At 55.5% G+C, this 26,294-nt stretch overlaps 2 protein-coding genes and 1 long non-coding RNA gene across 10 annotated transcripts in view; 2 read left to right on the top strand and 1 right to left on the bottom strand.

The window, feature by feature from the left end:
- Positions 1-653: 653 nt before the first annotated feature.
- LOC136151269 (serpin B6) lies at positions 654-17,111 on the bottom strand. Of its 5 annotated transcripts, XM_065912218.1 has the most exons (8): positions 12,130-12,166; positions 10,999-11,102; positions 10,276-10,450; positions 8,453-8,602; positions 5,442-5,559; positions 4,341-4,483; positions 2,778-2,933; positions 654-2,591 (listed from the first exon to the last, which is right to left on the bottom strand). In XM_065912218.1, the coding sequence occupies exons 3-8, from the start codon at positions 10,438-10,440 to the stop codon at positions 2,187-2,189; spliced, it is 1,137 nt and encodes a 378-aa protein (XP_065768290.1). In that variant the 5' UTR covers positions 10,441-10,450; positions 10,999-11,102; positions 12,130-12,166; the 3' UTR covers positions 654-2,186. The 5 variants fall into 5 exon arrangements, with proteins under 5 accessions (XP_065768290.1, XP_065768291.1, XP_065768288.1 ...); XM_065912219.1 differs by lacking the exons at positions 10,999-11,102; positions 12,130-12,166 and adding an exon at positions 17,092-17,111; XM_065912216.1 differs by lacking the exons at positions 10,999-11,102; positions 12,130-12,166 and adding an exon at positions 13,531-13,670.
- LOC136151270 (uncharacterized) lies at positions 14,320-17,324 on the top strand. Its single transcript, XR_010660011.1, has 2 exons — positions 14,320-15,459; positions 17,029-17,324. It is a non-coding gene; the product is annotated as an uncharacterized lncRNA (long non-coding RNA).
- A 722-nt stretch (positions 17,325-18,046) lies between these two features.
- LOC136151671 (serpin B6-like) overlaps positions 18,047-26,294 on the top strand; it is a 32,426-nt gene continuing 24,178 nt past the window's right edge. The window contains exons 1-3 of one of the 4 annotated variants that reach the window (XM_065912982.1): positions 18,047-18,176; positions 22,646-22,820; positions 24,483-24,632. In XM_065912982.1, coding sequence (XP_065769054.1) covers positions 22,656-22,820; positions 24,483-24,632 — 315 coding nt within the window. In that variant the 5' untranslated portion in view covers positions 18,047-18,176; positions 22,646-22,655. The other 3 variants (XM_065912983.1, XM_065912981.1, XM_065912984.1) reach the window with 3 other exon arrangements.

Here is a 26,294-nt window from a genome sequence, read left to right as displayed (position 1 = left end):
ACATGTTTCTCTCATGGAAACACATGCTGTGTGGAGTTGAAAAGCCAACTACGGAAATATCCCAACAAAAATGTGTATATATTTTAATGTGAAAAGACTGGATTGAGAAGATCTTTCATTTCTGAGGATTTGCCTTGAGCTTACCTGGTACTCAGCATCTGAAGAAAAGACTATTTTTCTCAATAAAGAATACCGTAGTCCACGTCAGGACTGGCTCCTTAACTTGCAGGGTCTGGTGCAGAGTGAAAACGTAGGACCCTCTGCTCAAAAGCTATTAAGAATCTGAAGACAATGAAGGCAGAGCCCTGAGCCGGGGGTCCTTCTGGGGGGCCCAGGGAGGCCCATCGGCCACACCTCTTGAGGCCAGAGCTGGTCACAGAGAAGATCAACAAGGAGGACGTGAGTGATGGAGAGAGCGACTCGGGCACGTCCGACTCCCTGCCACCTGATGGTCCATGGGACTCTCCAGGCCAGAATCCTGGGGGGGGGGGGCAGTATCTCCAGGGGACCTTCCCAACCCAGGGATCGAAGCCAGGTCTCCCGCACTGCAGGTGATTTCTCCCTGTCTGAGGCACCAGGGAAGGACTATGCCGAGGACAGGAATTCCAAGTTTATTTATAACAAACACACGGGAGATTATACGGCAATTCTCTTTAAAAATTTTAATAAGATCATTTTGAAAACTACAGTTGTGAGCAAAATGCCAGTGACGTTTAACGCAGCAGATCCAGCTAAGAAAGAGACGGGCAGAGGCCGAGCTGTGTGACAGGGTCTGTAACACACGGGACCCCTGCCTCCATCGTCACAGCTTCCTGCTGACGGCCTGATGGAGCCGAGGGACAGACACCTCGGACCCTGGACGGACAGACGGCTGACTTCAGGTGACAGTGGGCACAGACTTGGGGCGGGGGGGTGCGCTGACGCCGCTGGGCCGCCCACCCACTACAAGTGCAGCGCCTCCGCAGCCTGTCTCTCCTCAAGCCTCAGGCACTGATGTGGGCACAGCAGAGACCACGGACCAGAGACAGGCTGAGAATGTGGGTCACATCATTAGGTTAGAGGGAGCACAGCTCCGGATGATGCCGCAGGGAGGCCAGTGGATGCCTCATCGCTCTCCACCTGAACCTCAGCATCGGCCGGGCTGGGCCCCACGTCTCAGCAGGGAGCACGGGCGGCTGCAGAAACCTTCCTGCAGTTCAGTCCCTCAGTCGTGTCCGACTATTGCAACCCCACGGACTGCAGCACGCCAGGCCTCCCTGTCCATCACCAACTCCCGGAGTTTGCTCAGACTCATGTCCATTGAGTCAGTGATGGCACCCAGCCATCTCATCCTCTCTCGGCCCCTTCTCCTCCTGTCTTCAATCTGTCCCAGCATCAAGGTCTTTCCAAATGAATCAACACTTCCCATCAGGGCCAAAGCATTGGAGCTTCAGCCTCAGCATCAGTCCTTCCAATGAACACTCAGGACTGATTTCCTTTGGGATGCACTGGCTGAAACCTTAGCCGCCTCTTTTTCTCCAGTACCAGCAGCAGGATAGAAGGTCACCCGGCATGCATCTATGACGTGGTCTGAAGGCCTCCTTCTCCTGAACAGGAACTGTCTGCTCATTGCTGACCCTGGGGGCAACTGAACATGCTCAGGGAGTGTGGACGGTCCAGCACTTGAATAGGCATCTGACCACAGACCCTCCAATGCAGACACAGTGGCTCGGGATTGGACTTCTCCCGGTCAGGTTCCATGGCACTCCCCTCTTCTGCTGGTTTGTGGAGGGCTCAGGTTCGGGGGTCTCTGAGGCCTGCTCCCTCTCCCTGCAGCTGCTGTAGCCTCTGCTTCGCTCTGTTCTCAGGGGGAGGCCACTGTGCAGAGGAGACAGGGAAGCCCCGCTCATCCTTCCAGGCCCGGAGCAGACAGCGCTCTGCCCGAGGGCCTGGACGGGGCAGGCGGAGGGCAGACCCAGAGAGCAGGCAGCCAGTGCTCCCTGACGGCATGACCAGCGAGCGCCCGCCTCCATGGCGGCTGCAGCTCCGAGAAGGCGCGGGACACGAGACCACACGGGCACGCACACACACACACAGGCGGTCTCCATCAGCCCTTTATTTGTGGACCTCTGCCAAGGTCACTGGGGTTGCAGCTCTTCCACATCGGGGAGAGCAGAGAGGAACACAGGGGTGCCTCCAGCACCCCGTCACGGCGAGCAGAAGCGGCCGCAGAACAGGATGGCCCCTGTCTTGCCGTGCTGGATGAAGAAGAGGAAGGGGCGGTCGGCACAGAACCGGGGCACGATCCGCATGCAGAGCATCACGACCACGGCCCCCGTGGCGGCCGCGGCCTCCGTGCCCTCCTCGGTGACCTCCACGAAGGACTTGTGCACGACCTTGGACAGGTGCAGCCCTTGCCCAGACGACATCCCGGTGAAGTCGGCCAGGGCCGCGTCAAAGGCGTCAGTCATGCCCAGGTCTCGGAGGACGCCCTCCATGTTGTAACTCTCCTCCAGCGTGAATCGGGGCAGGAACACCTCCACCTCCTCCTCGTCCATCACGTCCGGCTTCGTCCAGGCAACGAATTTCTCATAGGTCAGGGCCTTCTCCACCTGGAGGAGAAGGTAGAAGATCTCAGGGTCTGCAGCAGCGCTGCCCCGGGGACCGTCCCCCGTGACCCACACTCTGCGCCCTGTGGGCCCGGGGCGGCCTGCCGGCTGCACACGAGTTCCCGAGCCCAGTGACAGGCAGGGATCCGGACGAGACCCCGGGCCCTGGGGCCAAGGATGCCCGGTTACCGTGTTCAAGTCGGTGCTTTCACTGGGCAGCAGGATGACCATGTTCAGCTCTTGGCCGACGTAGGGAAGCACCAGAATCTGGGTGCTTATCTCTCCAATGTAGGTCATTTTGAAGGTGGACTTCTTGAACATCATTTGCACAGATTTCTCCACATTCTATAAAGGAAATGGATACTCTTTTAAGTGGAAATGAGACCCGTGGACACTCTGGACGAGTCATCAGAGCCGGCCACCTCCCCACACACACTCTGTCTTGTCTTCCAGACCCAGCCCAGCTCCGAGTCGTCAGCTATCTGCTCAACTCCAGCTCCCACCCCGGGGTTCCAAGCACTCAGGCATCAGGCTTCTCGTCTCCTGCTGGCCCAGGAGGGCTCCACACGGACATTCCGAGCAGGACCTCACCTCGACTCCTGCCTACCTGACATCTGCATCTGGACGCCAAGGAGCCTCCATGTCAGCTCCCACACTGGCGGCTCGGTTCCCTCCACACCTGCTCCATCTATACTTTCCCATCTCTGCTCATGGCAACACCACTCATTCCGCAGTCAAACCCTGGAGTGTCCTGGGCCCCTGTCCACCCACCACACAGCTCACCCATGAACAAACCATGTTGGCTCTATTTTAAAGACATCAGGGCTTCCTTGGTGGCTTGGGGTAAATATTCCGCCTTCCAATGCTGGAGACACAGGCTCCATCCCTGGTCTGGGAAGACCCCGCAGCCCAGGGGCTTCTAAGCCCTCAGGCCACAACTACTGAGCCTGGGCTGAGAGCCCAGGACCGCAGCTCCTGAGGTCACGGGCCTGGAGCCCGAGCTCGGCCCCAAGAGAAGCGCCAGTGGAAGGAGCCCCAGCACGGAGCCCAGAGGGCCTCCGCCACGGAGCTGCAGGAGAGGCTGCGGCCAGGAGACCCGGCACGGCCGAGAATAAACACATGCAATTAATGAAACATACAATACAGTCTGACTTGTGCTTCCTACCCCACCTTGCTCAGCCCAGCCTGGGTCATCAGGAGAACTTCCAAGTAACCTCCCTGGTCCTGCACCCGGGCCCGAGGGGCTCTGGGAGATCAGAGCCACTGTGAGAGGCCCCGGGCTATGCGAGAGCTCAGAGGAGGGACACAGGAACCAGAACCTGGGCTGGGGAGACCGCTAGGGAGGATTCTGGATGGCCCTGCAGAGAAAGGCGTCTGTGCCAGTAGCTAGTGACGGGACGGGGATGGACGGCAGGATCCAGTACACGGAGCTTCATAGCCACGATCTCAAGTTTGAGCTGGATCTTGGGAGTTCTAGGAGGCCCAGAGAACTGTGAGCTGACCCAGGGGATGTGTGATACAAGACAGAACACACCCGCACAGACCGCCCCCCCCCCCCCCCGCGATGATACAGCAGAGAAGGAGCAGGGGGAGAGGAAGCCAGGGTTTGCCCAGATCCACATCTGAGCGGCCACGGCCACAAGAGACACATGTTCCTTGAGGTCAGCGTGCCTCCCATGCTCTGTAAACCAAGGGGACCGCAGGGACCGTTTCCAGGAACCTCTTTCCTTATTGTGAAACATTCCTGTTCACCTTGCTGACTTTGAATGGCCTTTCCACGGTGTGCTCTTTGTTAAACTGTTTAGCCCAGTTTCCTTTGAAGTAGATGGCATTCACGAGAACCAGACGAGTCATGGGGTCAACTGAATTTGCAGCGAGCAAATCTCTAATTTTACCTGCAAAGCAGAATTAAAGAGCCAGTGAGCCAGCAGGGTTTCCCGGGGGAGGTGTGGGCACAGAGTTTACTGGCCCGTCCCCTGGAGGAGTCAGGCACTGAGCAGAGGGCTCACTGTCCCCCAGACAACCACGGACAGCGAGTTGTCTGCTCACCCGCTAAGCTGAGTCCGACTCTCTGTGACCCCATGGACTGCAGCCCACCAGGCTCCTGCGTCCATCGGATTCCCCGGGGAAGTAAGTGTACTGGAGCAGGTTGCCATTTCCTTCTCCAGAGATCTTTCTCACCCAGGGATCCAACCCGCCTCTCTTGCATTGGCAGGTGGATTCTTTACCATCGGACCCACCAGGGAAACCCGTACAGGCAGCCTGGCCCCTAAAGCAAAATCAGTGACGAAAACCTTAAAATCTCTGCTCAGAAAGAACCCAAGGGTTGCATAAAACACATAAAATGAGCAAATAATAAGGGCAGGATAATTCACAGTGACAGAAAAAGGAATGTTCGGTCTACAACATGAGGGGACCGTCCTAAAGGGGAGAGGTCGAAGCCTTGTGGCGAGCACCAGAACGAAGAACCGCAGGTGGACCGGGGCTTGACCGAGTGTCCTGCAGTGATGCCCAGCGACCCGCGGAGCATGAGCTCCATTGGACAGGCAGGGGGTGGAGCCCGCATCCAGAGTTTCCCTTCCGCCCTTTGTGAAAAGGCAGACGATATGAGCATTAAATGCACCAGCAAAAAATCAAAGTGTGTTTGCTCTGGAAGAGGTGCACCAAACTGAGGAGGAGGGGGGAGAGCTAGAGAAATAGATTATTGATTATATTTTAGGAGTGGATTTTGAAAGTTTACAGTTATTCATAGAAAAATCCATTCCTGTTTACATTTGCTGGTCTTGGGAAGGAACTGATGGTAATGAGACTGATTCAAATACTGTGCAAACAGAAGTACTGACATGTCCTCACCTTCTGTCTTTTCAGCTACCCAGGTGTTTATGTGCTTCCTGGACTCCTCTGTAGCGCTGACAAAGTCCAGCTCTTCCATCTCTGCTTGGTAGAATATGCGGGAGGCATCTTTGAAAGACTAGGAGAGACGGAGTGACAGAATCACATGGCTACAGAAACAGACCACGCCAACAGCTCACTTCTTCACGGCGCCAAACCTCAACACTGACCATTTGACGGTTTCTTGTGGAATGTACAAAGGATGTGAGGAATTAACCTTCAATCCGGTTTCTCAGTTTTCAGCTAACTTGAATAAATAACAGTAAAATCACAGGTTTCCCAGGTGGCACAGTGGTGAACAATCTGCCTGCCAATATTGGAGACGAGGGTTTGATCTCTCCGTGGGGAAGATCCCCTGGAGAAGGACATGGCAACCCACTCCAGTATTCTTGCCTGGACAATCCAATGGACAGAGGAGCCTGGTGGGCTACAGCCCATGGGGTCGCAAAGAGTCAGACACGACTGAGCCACTAAACAGCAACCCAACCACTGAGGAGAGGCCATGTGGCAACTCTGCCGGCAGCACAAGCTCCGGGCTTCCCTCCCGTGTGACCCTGGGAAGGTTGCTGCGTCTCTCTGGCTCCCTTGCCCCCTGGCAGCAAGGACGCAGCAGTAGCTACATCTCAGAGGTGCTCTGAAACCAGAGAACCTGGCTCTGTCCGATGTCACGTGGCTGAGCTCTCCGCACACCGGGGACCCTCTATCTCGTGGTCCAGGTGCCTCATTTCAGAGAACGCTGACATCATTCAGGCTCTGCCAGCCTACTGCTCCGCTTCTTCATCGGGGCTTTGGAAAAAGATGGCAGTCTCTCAGTCTAAGGAAATAGTCAGGACCAAAGTGGTCACCAGCAAGCCGATACCTCATCATACCCTTGGTGATTTCAACAGCTTTTAAACACAGCTGAAAACAAATGACTGCTTCTTTAATTACTGTTTAGTAAGTAGTGACCAGTGAAAAAGCAAACTAAAGGAATATCTAATTATACATTGCAATTGGTTTGGATTGTTGGAATCCTGGATCACTGTGAAATAACCAAAAAATATTTCTCATCTTTTGATTTTACATTCTATATCATAATAACATTTTAAATATCAATGCTTTTCTTCAAATATCCAACAGAAAAGGAAGGAAGTTACAGAAAATTTGCCAATTTTTGTGTTTATTGTAAATTTTTCTTTTCTGTATATCTAACCCTTATACAAAGATGACAATAACAGGAGAAGGAAATGATAACCCACTCCAGTATTCTCGCCTGGAAAAGTCCATGGACAGAGGAGCCAGGCGGGTTGCGTCCACGGGGTTACATGCCTGAGCATGAGTGCATGATGGTGGAGGGAGACGGGTTGGTAACAATAAACTGGTAGAACTGAAAAAAAAAAAAGAAGTGACAGTAAACTAGCAAGTAGCTAAGACTGATAAAAACAAGTAAACCCGGAGGTAAGAAAAACGCACAATGTGCTGCAAAGCCTTACGGATATTTGACCTCATGCTGACGACATGCACTTTACACCACCTGTTTTAAAACAGTTAATTTAGATCTGAAACATGTGTGAAAAACAATGAAAAAAATCATAGAATAATATCGCCCTCCTAAACGTATAAAGAACTCATTAAAAAAAAAAGACATAAAGCCCAAAAGTAAAACTACACGAAGGACACATAAACAGGCAATTTTCAGAAAAGATACAAATGCTTGATCGACGTGAAAAGCTGCTCAGTCTCATGAACGATCAGAATGTTAAGGCTCAGCGCCCGCAGCGCTAAGCAGAGAGGGGACATGGGCACCTGCTACCCTTCCCGAGGACGACGGGAAGGGCTGCAGCCGTCGGGGCGGGAATGAGGCAGAATTCACTGAGATCTGAGAGCCTCCCTCTGTCCCTTCCTTCCAAAGTCCGTCTGGAGTAGCAGGCACGCACAGGACAGAACCACACACACACGGTCCCTGCTGGCTCGGCCCGGGCTGGGCCCCACCCCACGCCCACCCGGGGGGCTGGCAGCTGCATCTCAGTACAGCCACCCTGAGGACGCTGCCCACCACCGTGGGAAAGGGAGAGGCGGACACACGCTGTTGCTGAGGCTGAAGCTCCCACACTGTGGCCGCCTGATGCCAAGAGCCGACTCATTGGAAAAGACCCTGATGCTGGGAAAGATGAAGGCAAAAGGAGAAGGGGACGACAGAGGATGAGATGGTTGGGTGGCATCACCAACTCAATGGACATGAGTCTGAGCAAACTCTGGGACACAGGAGAGGACAGAGGAGCCTGGCCTGCTGAGGACACGGGGTCAGAAAGAGTCGGACACGGCTCAGCGACGGAACCACAATAGACACACATGTCGTGAGATGCAAAGACTTTCTCTATGCACAGGGGACAAGCCCTTATACTCGGCGTGGGAGGCCAGCATGTGGAAGGTGTTTGGCAGGACTCTGGCTTTGTCTAAATTTTTATATAATAAGGACACACTCACAGATTATTGAGCTGTTTATTAAAAATTTTTTTAAATCATGAAAGCAGTGTAATTAAATAGAACCAGAGTAAAAAAGATACTTTTAAAAAAATTCTGCATAGGAAAAGATACTCAAAATATTTACATGTATAAAAATATTGAACAAGCGTCACAATGTACAGAAAACTTCTAACATGTGAAAAACAACATCAGAAATGTTCTATTTGACCACTTCTTTGTTTGGGCAAACTCATCTGCAACTGTGGTATGATCCGTGTTAGTTCTCTGACAATCATCTCATCGAAGCTTCACGAACATGTGAACAATGCTGTCACATGTGAACAATGCCTCCTCTTACAGGCAGTGACCGATGGGTTCCAGGAAGCGTGAGGTTGTGGCTTGGGTCCCACACCCCGCCCACCGTGTGGGTCTCAGGCCAAGAGGGCCCAGCTGCACCACAAGGCCCAGCTCCCGCCTCCACCCGACCTCGGTCTCTATCTGCTTCAGGAAACGCGAGTGTGACTTACCGAGAGGAAATCGAAAGTCTTCTCTCCAAAGAGCCTGTTGGCGGTTCTGAGCAAGTACTGTGTGCCGGGCCTGTTAACTTCGCTGAGAAGGCTCTGAAAGCCCTGGTGGACATCTTCACCTCCGCCGCTGCTCGTGCTTAGAGAGAGCGTCTGAAACCAAAAACATAAAAACCCACAACTGCAGGACGCGCAGACTGCAGGAAATGGATGGAACACTGCAGTCAGCCTGGGAACCGCACTGATCCTCCCCGCAGCTTACAGCAAGACTCACCCAAATGCAGGCACAAGGCCTCTGGGCGCCCCCAGCCTGCCTCCCGCGGGGGTCAGACGGCGACGGCGGGCGCAGAAGTGCCCCTCGGCCAGCCCAGTGCCCTGCGCTTGCGGTCTGCCTGCAGACAGGGCCGGCGGACAGGCCTCCCGTCTCTGCACAAACAGGCCACGACTTCGGGTCTGGACTGGCCTTGGGACGGGCTCCGCCCGGCGGGACACGGGAGAAGTGGCTCTTCTGGGCCCGGGCCTTCGTAAAGGCCTGGCAACTGCACGTTCGCTGTCTTGCCCCTGTGCCAGGGTGCAGAAACGCCCAGCCATCCTGCTGGGGTCTCGTGACAGTGCGGGAGAGCGGTCACGCAGAGGAGAGCTCCTCGCGGGATCGGGGCCGCTCCTGGATCACAGGAGCCCAGCGGGCACCGTGCGGCCAGGACGCAGAGTCTGAGGCCCCGTCCTGGTCATTCTGGGTCGTGGGCGGCTTGACGGGAGCCACAGAGAGCAGGGCCAGACAGCTGAGGCCGGAGGGCCGGGGGCACCTCTGCTGGAGGAGAGGAGCTCGGGCGGGAGCCCTGGAGAGACGCCCGTCCAGGGCGGGAAGGCCGGCCCTCCCCCGGAATCAGAACCTGCACAGGAGGTGCCCAGAGAGAGGGTGGCCCCTTCAGAGCCTGGGAAGCGGGAGGGGAGTCAGTGACGAGCACCAGAGGGGACTGCTCCCTTTCCAGGCAGAACTTAAAGGGAACACGTGCGTCTCCCGGTGGCGCAGTGGTAAATGATCCACCTGCCGGTGCAGGAGACTCAAGATTCGCGGGTTCTATCCCTGGGCCGGGAAGATCCCCTGGAGGAGGACACGGCAACCCACGCCAGTGTTCTCTCTGGAGAATCCCATGGACAGAGGCGCCTGGAGGGCTAGAGTCCACGGGTCACAAAGGGCCGGACACACTGAACGTGAGCACCCCCGTATTTGCGTCCTAACACTTGCTGGGTGGAGAGTGCAAGTGCTTCTCACTCCCAGCCTCTCCAGCTGCCAGAAGACCCTGAAAGTGCTGGCCTAGGGCAGACGTCAAACTCAAGGCCCAGGCTCAAGGGGAGGGATCAGGACTCTGGTAAACCTGGAGACCCTCTAGACCCCAGGCCCTGGGAGGGATTAGGGCACCGCATCTGTGGACGGCTGTGACCCCCACGGGGACAGAGGTCAGCACCCCGTCGCCACTGTGGCCCAGGAGCTGACGTCCACACCCTGTGCAGCCCACCCGGGGCAGGCTCTGGGTCTCTCGGCAGGACGGGCCTCGGCCAACAGGACCTTAGACAGCGGGTCCGAGCAGAGGTTCAATGAATGCTTGCTCATTGAAGCCTGTCCTGCTGGAATCGGGTGCCACGCAGACAGGAGCCCCAGGCCATCAGCCAGAGAGACACTGGACGGCAGGCCCAGGGACGGTGCAGATGGGGAGCGAGGCCTGTCTGTCGAGCAAGGCCTCTGGGATTCAGATCATGGACACTGGCTCACCGGCCAAAGAAACACCGTAGGCCGCCAGCCAGAACCGGCTTCCCGAACGTACCTGGGACATCTGGGCTGCGGTGTTGCCCCTGGCCCCCATGAGGACCATGGCCAGGGCAGAGGAGATGCTTAGGGGCGAAATAAACACATTTTTCGAGTTGTCTTCACCCAGCTTTTTCAGAAGGGTCAAGGCAACGGTGCCGTTTGCTTCTGACAGCGCATCCATGGTGGCGAGTCTGAAAGGATGGATTTAAAACCAGTGTCACGTAAATTCAGGCCACAGGTGGACCGCGTCTCATCTGCTCTGACTGTTGTGAGCACTGACGCTCTGCTTCGACTAGCAGACAGGTACACGCTCAAAACTCGGTGTCCTCGGGGTTTCCCCTGCTGACCTGCCCAGGCCCTGTCACCCGATCGGGACAAGGGCCTTGGGAGGCGCCCACGTCCACCTGCAGGGCCCGGCCTCTGAGGTCACAGCCCCGCCACGCAGGCGTCTGGTGCAGAACAGGATACTGTGGGGAGGGGCAGGGTGCGCAAGCGTTCAGGGCCTTTCTGTGTGTGGTGGGAAGGGATGAGAGCTGAGAGACCCCAGCTCTTCACAAGAAAGCAGCATCGTGATAGACACCGACCAGGGAACAGAGAGTAGGTGAGCCCAAGGAAAGGGCCCGAAGCCGCAGGGCTTGCAGGCTGGCAGCCCCGCTCCGGGCCCTGCGTCAGCTCCCTGCATGAGGACGGGGAGGCGCCAGGTAATCTGTGCTCCTTTTGGGGGGGCAGGGCAGCTCACCCCAGAACACTCCACTGTAGCACCGTGACTGCTCTGAATTAAGGAGACTTGAGAAACAGCTGTTGCAAAAAGCATCTCTGCCCTTCTTCTGTTCCCCCTGAAAGCTGAAAATAAATCTCCATGTGCAAATACCCTCCCTGGACCAGGAGGTAGAGAGACATCTTTACGGCCAAAGAGGGGAACGCAAGGCTGAAAAGGCTGAACAAGAAACCAGCAAACCCTGTCACTTCACGAACCTGTTACCCCAAGCAAAACCCCCTCCTTTTGTCAAATCTTCACACACACAGAAAGCTGCCTGCCTTGTCCCTTCGTGAGTCTTGTATCTTTGAGGTTCCCATACGCACAAAATTCAGTGGGGTTGGTTTTCTGCCATTGATTTGTCTTAGGTCAACTGAATTACTAGACCAGCCAGGAAGATCGTAGAGGAGAGGAAACACTCCCCCCACACACATTGTCTTCCATCTTTAAATCCAATTTGTTGGTTAATAGCTAATCGTGTCTGACTCTATTGTGACTCCATGAACTACAGCCTACCTGGCCCCTCAGTCCATGGATTTGCAGGTGGGTTCTTTACCACTAGCGCCACTAGGGAAGCCCCCATGGTGGCTTAAAGGTGCCTTAATTCCCCATAAATCTGGTTTCCTGGAGACGTGGCTCCTGTGTTGTCCCTGCTTGCTGTGTGTCTGTGTGTGTGTGTGTGTGTGTGTGTGTGTGCGTGTGCGTGCGTATGTGTGTGTGTCTGTGTATCTGTGTGTATGTGTGTGTATCTGTGTATATGTGTGTGTTTATGTGTGTGTTTATGTGTGTATGTGTATGGGTGTGTGTGTATGTTTATGTGTGTGTATGTGTGCGTGTTTGTATGTGTTTGTGTGTGTGTTGTGTGTATGTGTTTATGTGTGTGTGTGTGTGTTTGTGTGTATATGTGTGTGTGTGTATATGTGTATATGTGTGTGTGCGTACATGTGCGCATGTATGTGTGTATGTTAATGGGTGTGTGTGTATCTGTATGTGTGTGTGTGTGTATGTTTATGTGTGTATGTGTGTGTGTTTTGTGTGTGTGTGTGTGTGTGTGTGATCTAATGTGTCATCGGGATGGTTCCTTCTACTCTATAGATTTACTGAGAGGATTACATCGACTGACGCCTGGCCCACAGTCGGTGTTCAATAAATGGTGAATAGCACTGCACGCGGTTTTCCTTCTTCTGATGTCCAGGTCTCGTCTCAGGTCCAGAAAGCTTGGCGGTATAAAGTGTGTCGCCTTCCCGGGGGTCTGACGACAAGCCCTTTGTGTGATGTAGCCTGCTCCTCGTGCAAACAGAAAAGAACAGTGGTTCCATTTACTCCCATTTCGCTCTTGCTACTGGCTGGAGTTATCAGGCCAGAAGCGGAGTTGTAATACAACACTTTGGACTGCAATTGGCCTCATGTGGTTCTAAATACTTAGTTTACATGGCCAAGTAGGACTGAAACCGTGACCTTTCTCTGGGGTGGTATAACGCGGAGGGTGCAGTTAGTCACCAGTTGTGGGGAGTCCTGGACACGCCACGCCCCAGAACACTGATAACCACAGCCCTTCCTGTTCACAGGGACCTCAGTCCAAGGGTTACTTTGCACACGCCCTCTCCGCCGCGGTCCCACAGCACACCAGCGGGCGAGCACACAGCGGGGCAGGTACCTCCGGCCGGAAGCCAAGGAGCGGCAGGACCCGGCCTCCCCCAGCAGCTCATTAGTCCTGGCAGCACGTGAAGGTTCAGTTCCCACGCTCTTTTTCTCTCCCTCAAACTAGAGCTTTATGGTGGGGGGGGGGGGTGAGGAGAGAAGGGAAGAAAGTAACTCAAGTGCCAACTTATCTAGTACCCAGGTGCGACTCAAGTTTCTCCCAGGCCCTCTAGCCCTGATGATGCCCACTCTCGGACTATTTCGCCGGCAGCTCCTCTAATGAAAATAAAAACAGCCGTAACAAGCTCTGAAACGGTCCTCGTGACTATCCTCGCAGGCCTGAGGGACCCTGAGCGCAGGCCGCGCGGTGGGCGGGAGACCGCTGGGCGCCGGTCCGCCTGGGCACTCAGGCCGGCTCCTGTCCGGCTTCCGGCCTCCACCCGGGTCCCCCGGGTCCCCAATGCCCGGCGCTCGCCCAGGGTCCCCTGGGCACTCAGGCCGGCTCCTGTCCGGCCTCCTCCCCCCTCACCCCCGGCCCCCGGGGACCCCAACGCCCGGCGCTCTCTCGAGAGTCGCCTGGGCACTCAGGCCGGCTCCTGTCCGGCCTCCACCCCGGTCCCCCGGGTCCCCAACGCCGGGCGCTCGTCCAGGGTCCCCTGGCGAGCGGGGCCCGGGGAGGCTGGGCGCCGCCCCCATGCGGGTCCTCCGGTCCCCCTGTCCGGGCCGGCGGAGCCGCCACACTCACCGCGTCTTCACCCCTGCAGCGGCCGCCAGATCCGAAAGGAAACCCAGCCCGACGCGCGGCCCCGCCCGCCGTCCGCCGCCCGCCTCGCGCGCAGGCCGGTCTCGCGGCCCCAACCTCCCCACACGTACCAAGGGCTCCCTGAGGGGGCTGGACTGGGACTGAGGCGCCGGGCCCAAATACCGCGGCGGGAGGGACGGGCGGTCCGGACCGGGCCGAATCGGAGGGAGGGCCGAGCGCGACGGGCGAGGCCGAGCGGGAGGGGCGGGGCCGAGCCGGAGAGGCGGGGCGAGCCGGAGGGGCGGGGACCGAGCCGGAGGGGCGGGGGCCGAGCGGGAGGGGCGGGAGCCGAGCGGGAGGGGCGGGGCCGAGCCGGAGAGGCGGACCGAGCCGGAGGGGCGGGGACCGAGCCGGAGGGGCGGGGGCCGAGCCGGAGGGGCGGGAGCCGAGCTGAGGGGCGGGGCCGAGCGGGAGGGGCGGGGCCGAGCTGGAGGGGCAGAAAGGGCTGGGGTGGACCGGAAGTGAGACCGAGGGGTGGGGCGGGGCGAGCCAGAGGGGCGGGGCCTAGAGGGAGGATCGGGGCCGGACTGGAGGGGAGACCGAGGGGAGGGGCGGGGCGAGACAAAGGGGCGGGGCCTAGCGGGAGGGGCGAGGGCCGAGCCGGAAGGGTCGGTGCCAAGCGGGAGGGGTGAGGCCGAGCGAGAGGGGCGAGGCGGGCCGGACCGGAGGGAGGGACCGAATGGGAGGGCCGGACCGAGTAGGGAGGGGAGGGACGGGCGGGGCCCAGCCGGAGGGGCGCCCGGGCCGGACCGAACCGGACCGGAGGGCGGGCCTAGAGGGAGGGCCGGACCGAAGGGCGGTGCCGCACGGGTGGGGCAGGGCCGAGAGGGAGGGGCGAGCCGGGCGTTAGGTGCGCCGCGGGTCCGGTCTGGCCCCAGTACGGGGAATGCTACCCGGGGCCGCAGGCGCGGGTGAAGCGAAGGCCCGGCCCTCCGGAGCCCTTCAGCGGGCGAGCCCGCGGTCTTCGCGGGGTGCATGGGCTGAGATTTGGTTCCGAGGTGCGCCGCCCGGGCACCTGGGCTTGAGTCTCTGCGCGGAGCCAGGCGCGCTCCGCCGGGTGCACAGAGGCCCGTGTGAACCAAGCACCGAGGGACCCTGTCCTGCGCCCGGCACAGCCTTGGAGGGCGGACAGGGCGCGGGTGACCGCAGTGGGGAAAATGCCAGCCTCGTCTGAAACATGACAGGTTCCGTTTGGAAACCTCGGAGAGTTGGGGGCTTTCCTAAGGGCTCAGACTGTGAAGAATCCGCCCGCACCGTGGAAGACCCAGGTCCGATCCCTGGGTGGGGAAGAAGACCCGCTGGAGAAGGAAGAGGCAGCCCACTCCAGTATCCTTGCCTGAGAATCCCATGGACAGAGAGCCTGGGGGGCTACAGGCCATGGGGTCGGAAAGAGTCCTCCGGGACTGAGCGACTTTCACCTTTAGATAGCTTAGTGCCTTCTCTGCCCTAAAGCCTAAGCCAGGGGCTGTCAGCAGCGACCCTGTGCTCACCTCTGGCCGGATAACTAATTGCTGTGGGAGGGCTGTCCTTGCCCCGCTACCCACTAGAAGCCAGCAGCCAAGCAAGCCCTGGTGTGAGTGCCTTGGTTTTATTTTTGGAGTAGTAAACATTGAGGGGGGCTCAAGTATCTCACTTCTACCCTTAATGTCTCCAGCCCTTTTCACCCCAGGTTTATTCACTTGGCTGTGTCCTTCCAGCTTATCTTTGTGCAGAAGTAAGCAACGTATTGTAAAATGAGAAATAAAATGGAGTCACTGTGACAAGGGGTTTTAAACAGAGCTGAAAGTCCATCAAGGAGATGGACGTAGGCCTCGGCCTCACCAGGTGGAATCAGGAATGTTTGAACTGGGCCAAACTGCAGACACTCCAAGGACTCTGCAAGAACACCTGCAATTGGTCACAGGAAGGGACTTTCCTCTTCTGCCAGGGTCCAGCCTCGGCAGAATCCAGGGGGTACCCTCAGGATGAATGGCGTCGGCGAGAGATAGAAGACACGTGAGGTAAGCCTTGATAGGGCCAAGTCTGTCTTTATTTTTTGACAACAGTTTTTATACCCTCACTCAGAGTGTATCCAGGATACAAGATGCTCACTCATGTCTATACAGGGTTAGTTTACATTACATCAGTTTGTCCTTAAGGAAGAACAAGATGCTTTCTGCATTTCATTTCTATAATAAATCTTTACACATTATCTTTTGGCCTTAGTGTTTATTAACATTTTATGTAAGTCAGGTGAATGTAAGCCTGTTTTCTGTTTCGGTGGTGACCTTAACAGAAGAGTTACAGTCTCATAGGGCAACAGGACAGCATGTCACAACATAATAAAAATATGACCCTGTTAATACCAACATCAATTCTTCTGCAAAAGTTGTCAGTTAAATTTATCTAAAAGTTTTACCCCATACAGACTCTGTGGCTCTAATAAGGCGGCCTCTGCCTATCACTCCTGGTTAATAATTAACAACTATTTCATTGTTACAATACAGGGCTAAGCTCATTTTTCTAGATCTATAACTATATTAACAATGGTTTCCATATCACAGCCTTAGCACACTAAAAGCAAAAACACAGCAAGCAAACATTAACCCAATAACCACTTTTATAATAATTTTTCTTATATTTTTTAATAAAACTCCTTCATCCCTCAAAAATGCTCTATGTCTGTTAGGGCTTTTATATAATCAGGTTCTTTATGCTATTTTATGATTAAAATATCATAAGCAATCATGCATATTAGTACCAAGGGCATAAATGCATTTGACTAACAAACTACCAGCAAAGGAGCTCAAATTAAAACACTCTTTCACCCTAAATAATCTCATAAAATACCACCACCCAAAAAACTTATAGATTAAAGATCTAAATTAATTCTTATTTGGAAAGAAATCTGGGAAGGTCTTCTGCCTATATTACAGAAATTAGGGAGTAGTTTGTTAATGCAAGCCTCAGAAGAACAGATACCATCTTTAAGGTGAGCGCAGGGGGCAGCTTTGGGACAGCTTTTCGGAATCCCTGAAAACCTGATCCGCCTTGCCCCTCAGGCTTTCTCCCCATGACCTTGTCATGGGTGGGATCTCGTGAGCTAGCCTTTCTGGAATCCTTGAAAACCTGATCCGCCTTGCCCATCAGGTTTTCTCCCTCATGACCTTGTCATGGGTAGGATCTCGTGTGCTGGCTCCCGGCACCCTTCCTTGCTTGATGGCCTTAGCCATCCCCTGGCCAGCCCCCGGCTTCTAAAGCATTGCATTGCAAAAGTTAAACCAGAGTTGTATTTTTGTGTGCAAACTGATGATATCACTTTGTGGCTTTTGATTATAAGCAGGAGCCCCGAAAACTGCAATTTGAAGTCTCACCCGTGGGGTGGATGCACAGCCAGGGACCTTTTCCCAACTGGGACTCTAGATAGCTGTTATTCAGGACTTCCAGCGCTGTTCAGGGCTTCCCAGGTAGTACTAGTGCTAAAGTACCCACCTGCCAATGCAGGAGATGTAAGAGATGCAGGTTCAATCCCTGGGTTGGGGAGATCCCCTGAAGGGCACGGAAACCCACTCCAGTGTTCTTGCCTGAAGAATCCCATGGACAGAGGAGCCTGACACGATTGCAAAGACTCGGACACCACGGAAACGACTTACCACGCATACACAGGACTGTTGGAGTCTGGATGTAGGCTGTCAGCCCAGTTTGGTGATGGATACACTGTTAATTCTCTCTGTTGTTTCTATTTCTCTTCTTTTAATGACCGCACGTTGAAATCAAACCAGATGATCCTCTATTAAATATTGAAATTGTTTATCGTGTATAGCAAGTGGTTTCTTTTGTTAATGAATCCTTCAAACCTGAAACGAAAGTAAAACTTGCAGCGAAACGATTGGTGTCTTGTGTTTAGAGAATTCGCTTCAAATGTAGAAATGATGTCAACAAAGTTTGTCTTTGTGACCCCACCCAGTTGGTCCCTGCTGCTAACCCTGACAGAACGTCTGATCCTCACTCAGAAATAAAAGGACATTTTCTTTGCCCACTTGTCCCCAGACAGGGGGCTGGTTTGTTGTCTTTCCATCTCAAGGGACTCAGCACTCCGTGGAAAGTACAAGTAAACAGAGCCTGTTAGGCATGGACCAAGCATTCTGAATTTCCAGCCAGTGGTTTGGAACCATCAACAAGGAGTCTGATCCTGGGTTCTAAACGCAGCTTACGTCATTTGTGAACTTGGGATTGTTACAAGTCAGTGTTTTCATACGCTGTGCTTTATTTTTGAAAATAATCCTTCTTTCAAATGTTGGAAATAATATATTGGCAAAAATACATTTAGAAAGCACGTCGCAGCCCAAATCTGAGTCACTTAACAGAAGTCAGTTTTGACAGACACAGCAGCTCACCCAGGGCCAGACCGCAGAGCAGCCACTAAACGTCCCCCACCCCGGACGCCCCGCCGGCTCGGCCTCGCCCCTCCGGATTGGCACCTCCCCTTCAGGCGGCCCCGCCCTTCAGCCCAGCCCGGCCCGGCCCGGCCCGCCCCTCCCGCTAGGCCCCGCCCCCGGCCCGGCCCCGTCCGGCCCGGCCCGCCCCGCCCCTTCCGCTAGGCCCCGCCCCCCCACTAGGCCCCGCCCCCCGGTCCGGTCCGATCCGGCCCGGCCCCTCCCGCTCCGCTCCGCTCCTCTCGCCGCCGTGTTTGGGCCCGGCGCCTCCGTCTCCACCCAACCCGCTCCGACCGCGCTCGGTACGTGTGGGGAGGTTGGGGCCGCGAAACCGGCCAGCTCGCTAGGCGGGAGGCGGGCGACGGGCGACGGGCGGGGACGCGCGCCGGGCTGGGTTTCCTTTCGGATCAGGCGCCCGCGGCGTAAGAAGACGCGGCGAGTGTGGCGGCTCCGCCGGCCGGGACGGGGGACCGGAGGACCCGCATGGGGGCGGCGCCCAGCCTCCCCGGGCCCCGCTCGCCAGGGGACCCTCGGCGAGCGCCGGGCGTTGGGGACCCGGGGGACCGGGGTGGAGGCCGGACAGGAGCCGGCCTGAGTGCCCAGGCGACTCTCGAGAGAGCGCCGGGCGTTGGGGTCCCCGGGGGCCGGGGGTGAGGGGGGAGGAGGCCGGACAGGAGCCGGCCTGAGTGCCCAGGGGACCCTGGGCGAGCGCCGGGCGTTGGGGACCCGGGGGACCCGGGTGGAGGCCGGAAGCCGGACAGGAGCCGGCCTGAGTGCCCAGGCGGACCGGCGCCCAGCGGTCTCCCGCCCACCGCGCGGCCTGCGCTCAGGGTCCCTCAGGCCTGCGAGGATAGTCACGAGGACCGTTTCAGAGCTTGTTACGGCTGTTTTTATTTTCATTAGAGGAGCTGCCGGCGAAATAGTCCGAGAGTGGGCATCATCAGGGCTAGAGGGCCTGGGAGAAACTTGAGTCGCACCTGGGTACTAGATAAGTTGGCACTTGAGTTACTTTCTTCCCTTCTCTCCTCACCCCCCCCCCCCCACCATAAAGCTCTAGTTTGAGGGAGAGAAAAAGAGCGTGGGAACTGAACCTTCACGTGCTGCCAGGACTAATGAGCTGCTGGGGGAGGCCGGGTCCTGCCGCTCCTTGGCTTCCGGCCGGAGGTACCTGCCCCGCTGTGTGCTCGCCCGCTGGTGTGCTGTGGGACCGCGGCGGAGAGGGCGTGTGCAAAGTAACCCTTGGACTGAGGTCCCTGTGAACAGGAAGGGCTGTGGTTATCAGTGTTCTGGGGCGTGGCGTGTCCAGGACTCCCCACAACTGGTGACTAACTGCACCCTCCGCGTTATACCACCCCAGAGAAAGGTCACGGTTTCAGTCCTACTTGGCCATGTAAACTAAGTATTTAGAACCACATGAGGCCAATTGCAGTCCAAAGTGTTGTATTACAACTCCGCTTCTGGCCTGATAACTCCAGCCAGTAGCAAGAGCGAAATGGGAGTAAATGGAACCACTGTTCTTTTCTGTTTGCACGAGGAGCAGGCTACATCACACAAAGGGCTTGTCGTCAGACCCCCGGGAAGGCGACACACTTTATACCGCCAAGCTTTCTGGACCTGAGACGAGACCTGGACATCAGAAGAAGGAAAACCGCGTGCAGTGCTATTCACCATTTATTGAACACCGACTGTGGGCCAGGCGTCAGTCGATGTAATCCTCTCAGTAAATCTATAGAGTAGAAGGAACCATCCCGATGACACATTAGATCACACACACACACACACACACACAAAACACACACACATACACACATAAACATACACACACACACACATACAGATACACACACACCCATTAACATACACACATACATGCGCACATGTACGCACACACACATATACACATATACACACACACACACACATACAGATACACACACACAAACACACACACATACAGATACACACACACACCCATAAACATACACACATACATACACACATGTACACACATACACATACACACACATACACACACCCATACACATACAAACACATACATTTACACATACACACACACCCACCCATACACACACATACACATACACACACATACACACATAAACACACACACACACACCCATACACACCCATAAACATATACACATACACACACACACATATACACAGACATACACACAGACATATACACACACATACGCACCTATAAACATACAGACACACCCACATATACACACACACCCATAAACATACACACATACACACACAAACATATACACACACTACACACACATACACACACATATATACACATACACACGCACCCATAAACATACACGCGCGCACACACACACACACACACACACACACACACACACACCCCCCCCAAGCGGGGACAACACAGGAGCCACGTCTCCAGGAAACTAGATTTACAGGGAATTAAGGCACCTTTAATCCACCACGGGGGCTTCCCTAGTGGCGCTAGTGGTAAAGAACCCGCCTGCCATGCAGCAGACATGAAAAGCCTGGGTTTGAACCCTGGGTCAGGAGGATCCCCTAGGAGGACATGGCAACCCACTGCAATATTTTCCCTGGAGAGTCCCATGGACAGAGGAGCCTGGCAGGCTATAGCCCACGGGGTCATAAAAGAATGGGACCTGACGTGGTCACTAACCAGCAATTCTTAATTACACTGGAAATACCGGGGTACCGCTTCACAGCATCATTTGCACAGTGTGAGAAGAAATTCCTATCTACTTTGTCAGTATGGGAAATGAATGGTTCTCGAACTTTTAAAGGTTCTGTTTTAAAAGGATGTCTTCAGTTTGCTCTCCACCCATCTCTCTGTGTGTGTCTTTTTTGGGGACAGGGGGCGCTGCCACATGATGAAGGGTGGACTGCAGAGTCATGACCTGGTGATCAGCTCTCACTCTGCTGCGGGAAGCCAGCACAACTAAGCTGCTTTTTAAATCAGCTCTTCTGGAGCCCATTTCATCCATTCTTTCCCCAGTTTTAAGACTGCTTCCTTGATTGTGGCTGCTCTGCAGCTCACCATCTGATAGTTTGCTAATCATGCTCACTTTGTGTTGTTTCTGATAACTTTCCTTTGCATTGTTCCTGAGTTGAGTCTGCAGGGACTGAACTATCAGAGCAATTCACACCAGCCCTGGGTACCAGGACCCTCCCGAGGTCCTGCATTTGGTGTTCTGTCTCAGTGCCCCGGGGGGTGCACGAAGCATCGCTTCCTGTTTGATTTCGGGGCCTGTATCAGCGTGGGTTGGTCACTTATCTCACGATTGATGTGTTTCTGCCGTCAGAGTATCCTGAATAAACCTCTAGGCCTCACTGCTTCTTTCTTTCCTGTTCAGTTTAGCGATTTTACAGGGAGTGGGCATGCTCTCACCTTTAATGACCATCGGGAACTGTTGCCAGTGGAGAAAAAGAACTCTTACCGGCCTCACTGTGGCCTTTGAAGACAAGTAAACGTCTGCTTTTCCTGGATCAGTGTTAAGGTGTTGGATGTTAAGGCCTGCCCTGGCGGCTCAGTGGAAAGAATCCTTCTGCAATGCAGGGGCCTCGGGGTCAATCCCAGGGTCGGAAAGACCCCCTGGAGAAGGAATTGGCAACCCACTCCAGTATCGTTGCCTGAAAAATCCATAGACAGAGGGGCCAGAAGGCTGTAGTTCATGGAATCACGAAAGAGTCAGACACAATTTAGCTACTAACCAACAAATTGGATTTAAAGATGGAAGACAATGTGTGTGTGGGAAGAGTTTCCTCTCCTCTACTTTCTTCCTGGCTGGTCTAGTAATTAAATTGACCTAAGACAAATCAATAGAAGAAAACCAACCCTACTGAATTTTGTGAGTATGGGAACCTCGAAGATATAAGACTCAAGAAGGGACAAGGCAGGCAGCTTTCTGTGTGTGTGAAGATTTGACAAAAGGAGGGGGTTTTGCTTGGGGTAACAGGTTCGGGAAGTGACAGGGTTTGCTGGGTTCTTGTTCAGCCTTTTCAGCCTTGCGGTCCCCTCTTTGGCCGTAAAGATGTCTCTCTACCTCCTGGTCCAGGGAAGGTATTTGCACACGGAGATTTATTTTCAGCTTTCAGGCGGAGCAGAAGAAGGGCAGAGATGCTTTTTGCAACAGCTGTTTCTCAAGTCTCCTTAATTCAGAGCAGTCACGGTGCTACAGTGGAGTGTATTGGGATGAGCTGCCCTGCACCCCACCAGGAGCACAGATTACCTGGCGCCTCCCCGTCCTCATGCAGGGAGCTGACGCAGGGCCCGGAGCGGGGCTGCCAGCCTGCACGCCCTGCGGCTTGGGGCCCTTTCCTCGGGCTCACCTGCTCTCTGTTCCCTGGTTGGTGTCTACCACGACGCTGCTTTCTGGTGAAGAGCTGGGGTCTCAGCTCTCATCCCTTCCCACCACACACAGAAAGGCCCTGAACGCTTGCGCACCCTGCCCCTCCCCACAGTATCCTGTTCTGCACCAGACGCCCTGCGTGGCGGGGCTGTGACTTCCGAGGCCGGGCCCTGCAGGGGGACGTGGGCGCCTCCCAAGGCCCTTGTCCCGATCGAGTGACAGGGCCTGGGCAGGTCAGCAGGGGAAACCCCGAGGACACCGAGTTTTGAGCGTGTACCTGTCTGCTAGTCGAAGCAGAGCGTCAGTGCTCACAACAGTCAGAGCAGATGAGATGCGGTCCACCTGTGGCCTGCATTTACGTGACACTGGTTTTAAATCCATCCTTTCAGACTCGCCACCATGGATGCGCTGTCAGAAGCAAACGGCACCTTTGCCTTGACCCTTCTGAAAAAGCTGGGTGAAGACAACTCGAAAAATGTGTTTATCTCACCGCTAAGCATCTCCTCTGCCCTGGCCATGGTCCTCATGGGGGCCAGGGGCAACACCGCAGCCCAGATGTCCCAGGTACGTTCGGGAAGCCGGTTCCGGGCGCCGACAGACGCTGTTTCTTTGGCCGGTGAGCTGGTGTCCACGATCCGAATCCCAGAGGCCAGACAGGCCTCGCTCCCCATCTGCCCCGTCCCTGGGCCTGCTGTCCAGTATCTCTGGCTGGTGGCCTGGGGCTCCTGACTATGCAGCACCGGATTCCAGCAGGACAGGCTTGAATGAGCAAGCGTTCATCGAACCTCTCCTCGGACCCATTGCCCAAGGCCCTGCTGGCCGAGGCCCGTCCTGGCGAGACACCCAGAGCCAGCCCCGGGCAGGCTGCACAGGGTGTGGACGTCAGCTCCTGGGCCACAGTGGCGGCGGGGCGCTGACCTCTGTCCCCGTGGGGGTCACAGCCCTCCCTCATGGGGGTGCCCTTACCCCTCCCAGGGCCTGGGGTCTAGAGGGTCTCCAGGTTTACCAGAGTCCTGATCCCCCTCCTTGAGCCTGGGCCTTGAGTTTGACGTCTGCCCTAGGCCAGCACTTTCAGGGTCTTCTGGCAGCTGGAGAGGCTGGGAGTGAGAAGCATTTGCACTCTCCACCCAGCAAGTGTTAGGACGCAAACACGGGGGTGCTCACGCTCAGTCGTGTCCGGCCCTTTGTGACCCGTGGACTCTAGCCCTCCAGGCGCCTCTGTCCATGGGATTCTCCAGAGAGAACACTGGCGTGGGTTGCCGTGTCCTCCTCCAGGGGATCTTCCCGGCCCAGGGATCGAACCCACGAGTCTTGAGTCTCCTGCACCGGCAGGTGGATCATTTACCACTGCGCCACCGGGAGACGCACGTGTTCCCTTTAAGTTCTGCCTGGAAAGGGAGCAGTCCCCTCTGGTGCTCGTCAGACTCCCCTCCCGCTTCCCAGGCTCTGAAGGGGCCACCCTCTCTCTGGGCACCTCCTGGGCAGGTTCTGATTCCGGGGGGAGGGCCGGCCTTCCCGCCCTGGACGGGCGTCTCTCCAGGGCTCCCGCCCGAGCTCCTCTCCTCCAGCAGAGGTGCCCCCGGCCCTCCGGCCTCAGCTGTCTGGCCCTGCTCTCTGTGGCTCCCGTCAAGCCGCTCACGACCGGGAATGACCGGGACGGGGCCTCAGACTCTGCGTCCTGGCCGCACGGTGCCCGCTGGGCTCCTGTGATCCAGGAGCGGCCCCGATCCCGCGAGGAGCTCTCCTCTGCGTGACCGCTCTCCCGCACTGTCACGAGGCCCCAGCACGATGGCTGGGCGTTTCTGCACCCTGGCACGGGGGCAAGACAGCGAACGTGCAGTTGCCAGGCCTTTACGAAGGCCCGGGCCCAGAAGAGCCACTTCTCCCGTGTCCCGCCGGGCGGAGCCCGTCCCAAGGCCAGTCCAGACCCGAAGCCGTGGCCTGTTTGTGCAGAGACGGGAGGCCTGTCCGCCGGCCCTGTCTGCAGGCAGACCGCGAGCGCAGGGCACTGGGCTGGCCGAGGGGCACTTCTGCGCCCGCCGTCGCCGTCTGACCCCCGCGGGAGGCAGGCTGGGGGCGCCCAGAGGCCTTGTGCCTGCATTTGGGTGAGTCTTGCTGTAAGCTGCGGGGAGGATCAGTGCGGTTCCCAGGCTGACTGCAGTGTTCTATCCATTTCCTGCAGTCTGCGCGTCCTGCAGTTGTGGGTTTTTATGTTTTTGGTTTCAGACGCTCTCTCTAAGCACGAGCAGCGGCGGAGGTGAAGATGTCCACCAGGGCTTTCAGAGCCTTCTCAGCGAAGTTAACAGGCCCGGCACACAGTACTTGCTCAGAACCGCCAACAGGCTCTTTGGAGAGAAGACTTTCGATTTCCTCTCGGTAAGTCACACTCGCGTTTCCTGAAGCAGATAGAGACCGAGGTCGGGTGGAGGCGGGAGCTGGGCCTTGTGGTGCAGCTGGGCCCTCTTGGCCTGAGACCCACACGGTGGGCGGGGTGTAGGACCCAAGCCACAACCTCACGCTTCCTGGAACCGATCGGTCACTGCCTGTAAGAGGAGGCATTGTTCACATGTGACAGCATTGTTCACATGTTCGTGAAGCTTCGATGAGATGATTGTCAGAGAACTAACACGGATCATACCACAGTTGCAGATGAGTTTGCCCAAACAAAGAAGTGGTCAAATAGAACATTTCTGATGTTGTTTTTCACATGTTAGAAGTTTTCTGTACATTGTGACGCTTGTTCAATATTTTTATACATGTAAATATTTTGAGTATCTTTTCCTATGCAGAATTTTTTTAAAAGTATCTTTTTTACTCTGGTTCTATTTAATTACACTGCTTTCATGATTTAAAAAAATTTTTAATAAACAGTTCAATAATCTGTGAGTGTGTCCTTATTATATAAAAATTTAGACAAAGCCAGAGTCCTGCCAAACACCTTCCACATGCTGGCCTCCCACGCCGAGTATAAGGGCTTGTCCCCTGTGCATAGAGAAAGTCTTTGCATCTCACGACATGTGTGTCTATTGTGGTTCCGTCGCTGAGCCGTGTCCGACTCTTTCTGACCCCGTGTCCTCAGCAGGCCAGGCTCCTCTGTCCTCTCCTGTGTCCCAGAGTTTGCTCAGACTCATGTCCATTGAGTTGGTGATGCCACCCAACCATCTCATCCTCTGTCGTCCCCTTCTCCTTTTGCCTTCATCTTTCCCAGCATCAGGGTCTTTTCCAATGAGTCGGCTCTTGGCATCAGGCGGCCACAGTGTGGGAGCTTCAGCCTCAGCAACAGCGTGTGTCCGCCTCTCCCTTTCCCACGGTGGTGGGCAGCGTCCTCAGGGTGGCTGTACTGAGATGCAGCCGCCAGCCCCCCGGGTGGGCGTGGGGTGGGGCCCAGCCCGGGCCGAGCCAGCAGGGACCGTGTGTGTGTGGTTCTGTCCTGTGCGTGCCTGCTACTCCAGACGGACTTTGGAAGGAAGGGACAGAGGGAGGCTCTCAGATCTCAGTGAATTCTGCCTCATTCCCGCCCCGACGGCTGCAGCCCTTCCCGTCGTCCTCGGGAAGGGTAGCAGGTGCCCATGTCCCCTCTCTGCTTAGCGCTGCGGGCGCTGAGCCTTAACATTCTGATCGTTCATGAGACTGAGCAGCTTTTCACGTCGATCAAGCGTTTGTATCTTTTCTGAAAATTGCCTGTTTATGTGTCCTTCGTGTAGTTTTACTTTTGGGCTTTATGTCTTTTTTTTTTTAATGAGTTCTTTATACGTTTAGGAGGGCGATATTATTCTATGATTTTTTTCATTGTTTTTCACACATGTTTCAGATCTAAATTAACTGTTTTAAAACAGGTGGTGTAAAGTGCATGTCGTCAGCATGAGGTCAAATATCCGTAAGGCTTTGCAGCACACTGTGCGTTTTTCTTACCTCCGGGTTTACTTGTTTTTATCAGTCTTAGCTACTTGCTAGTTTACTGTCACTTCTGTTTTTTTTTCAGTTCTACCACTTTATTGTTACCAACCCGTCTCCCTCCACCATCATGCACTCATGCTC

This window comes from Muntiacus reevesi, chromosome 20, assembly GCF_963930625.1.
Source record: "Muntiacus reevesi chromosome 20, mMunRee1.1, whole genome shotgun sequence".
In the NCBI taxonomy this organism is placed as follows: Eukaryota; Metazoa; Chordata; class Mammalia; order Artiodactyla; family Cervidae; genus Muntiacus; species Muntiacus reevesi.
The sequence above is the reverse complement of the archived record's forward strand: the minus strand, read 5'-3'. Positions and strand labels throughout refer to the sequence as shown.

What these genes read in the sequence shown, in the direction of transcription:
- LOC136151269 (XM_065912219.1), bottom strand. Translation starts at nt 10,440, where the DNA reads ATGGATGCGCTGTCAGAAGCAAACGGCACCGTTGCCTTGACCCTTCTG. An exon ending in CCGCAGCCCAGATGTCCCAG is followed by an intron (nt 8,603 to 10,275) that starts GTACGTTCGGGA and finishes TTTTGGTTTCAG; the next exon opens with ACGCTCTCTCTAAGCACGAG. An exon ending in GGCCATTCAAAGTCAGCAAG is followed by an intron (nt 2,934 to 4,340) that starts GTGAACAGGAAT and finishes TTTCCTTTATAG; the next exon opens with AATGTGGAGAAATCTGTGCA.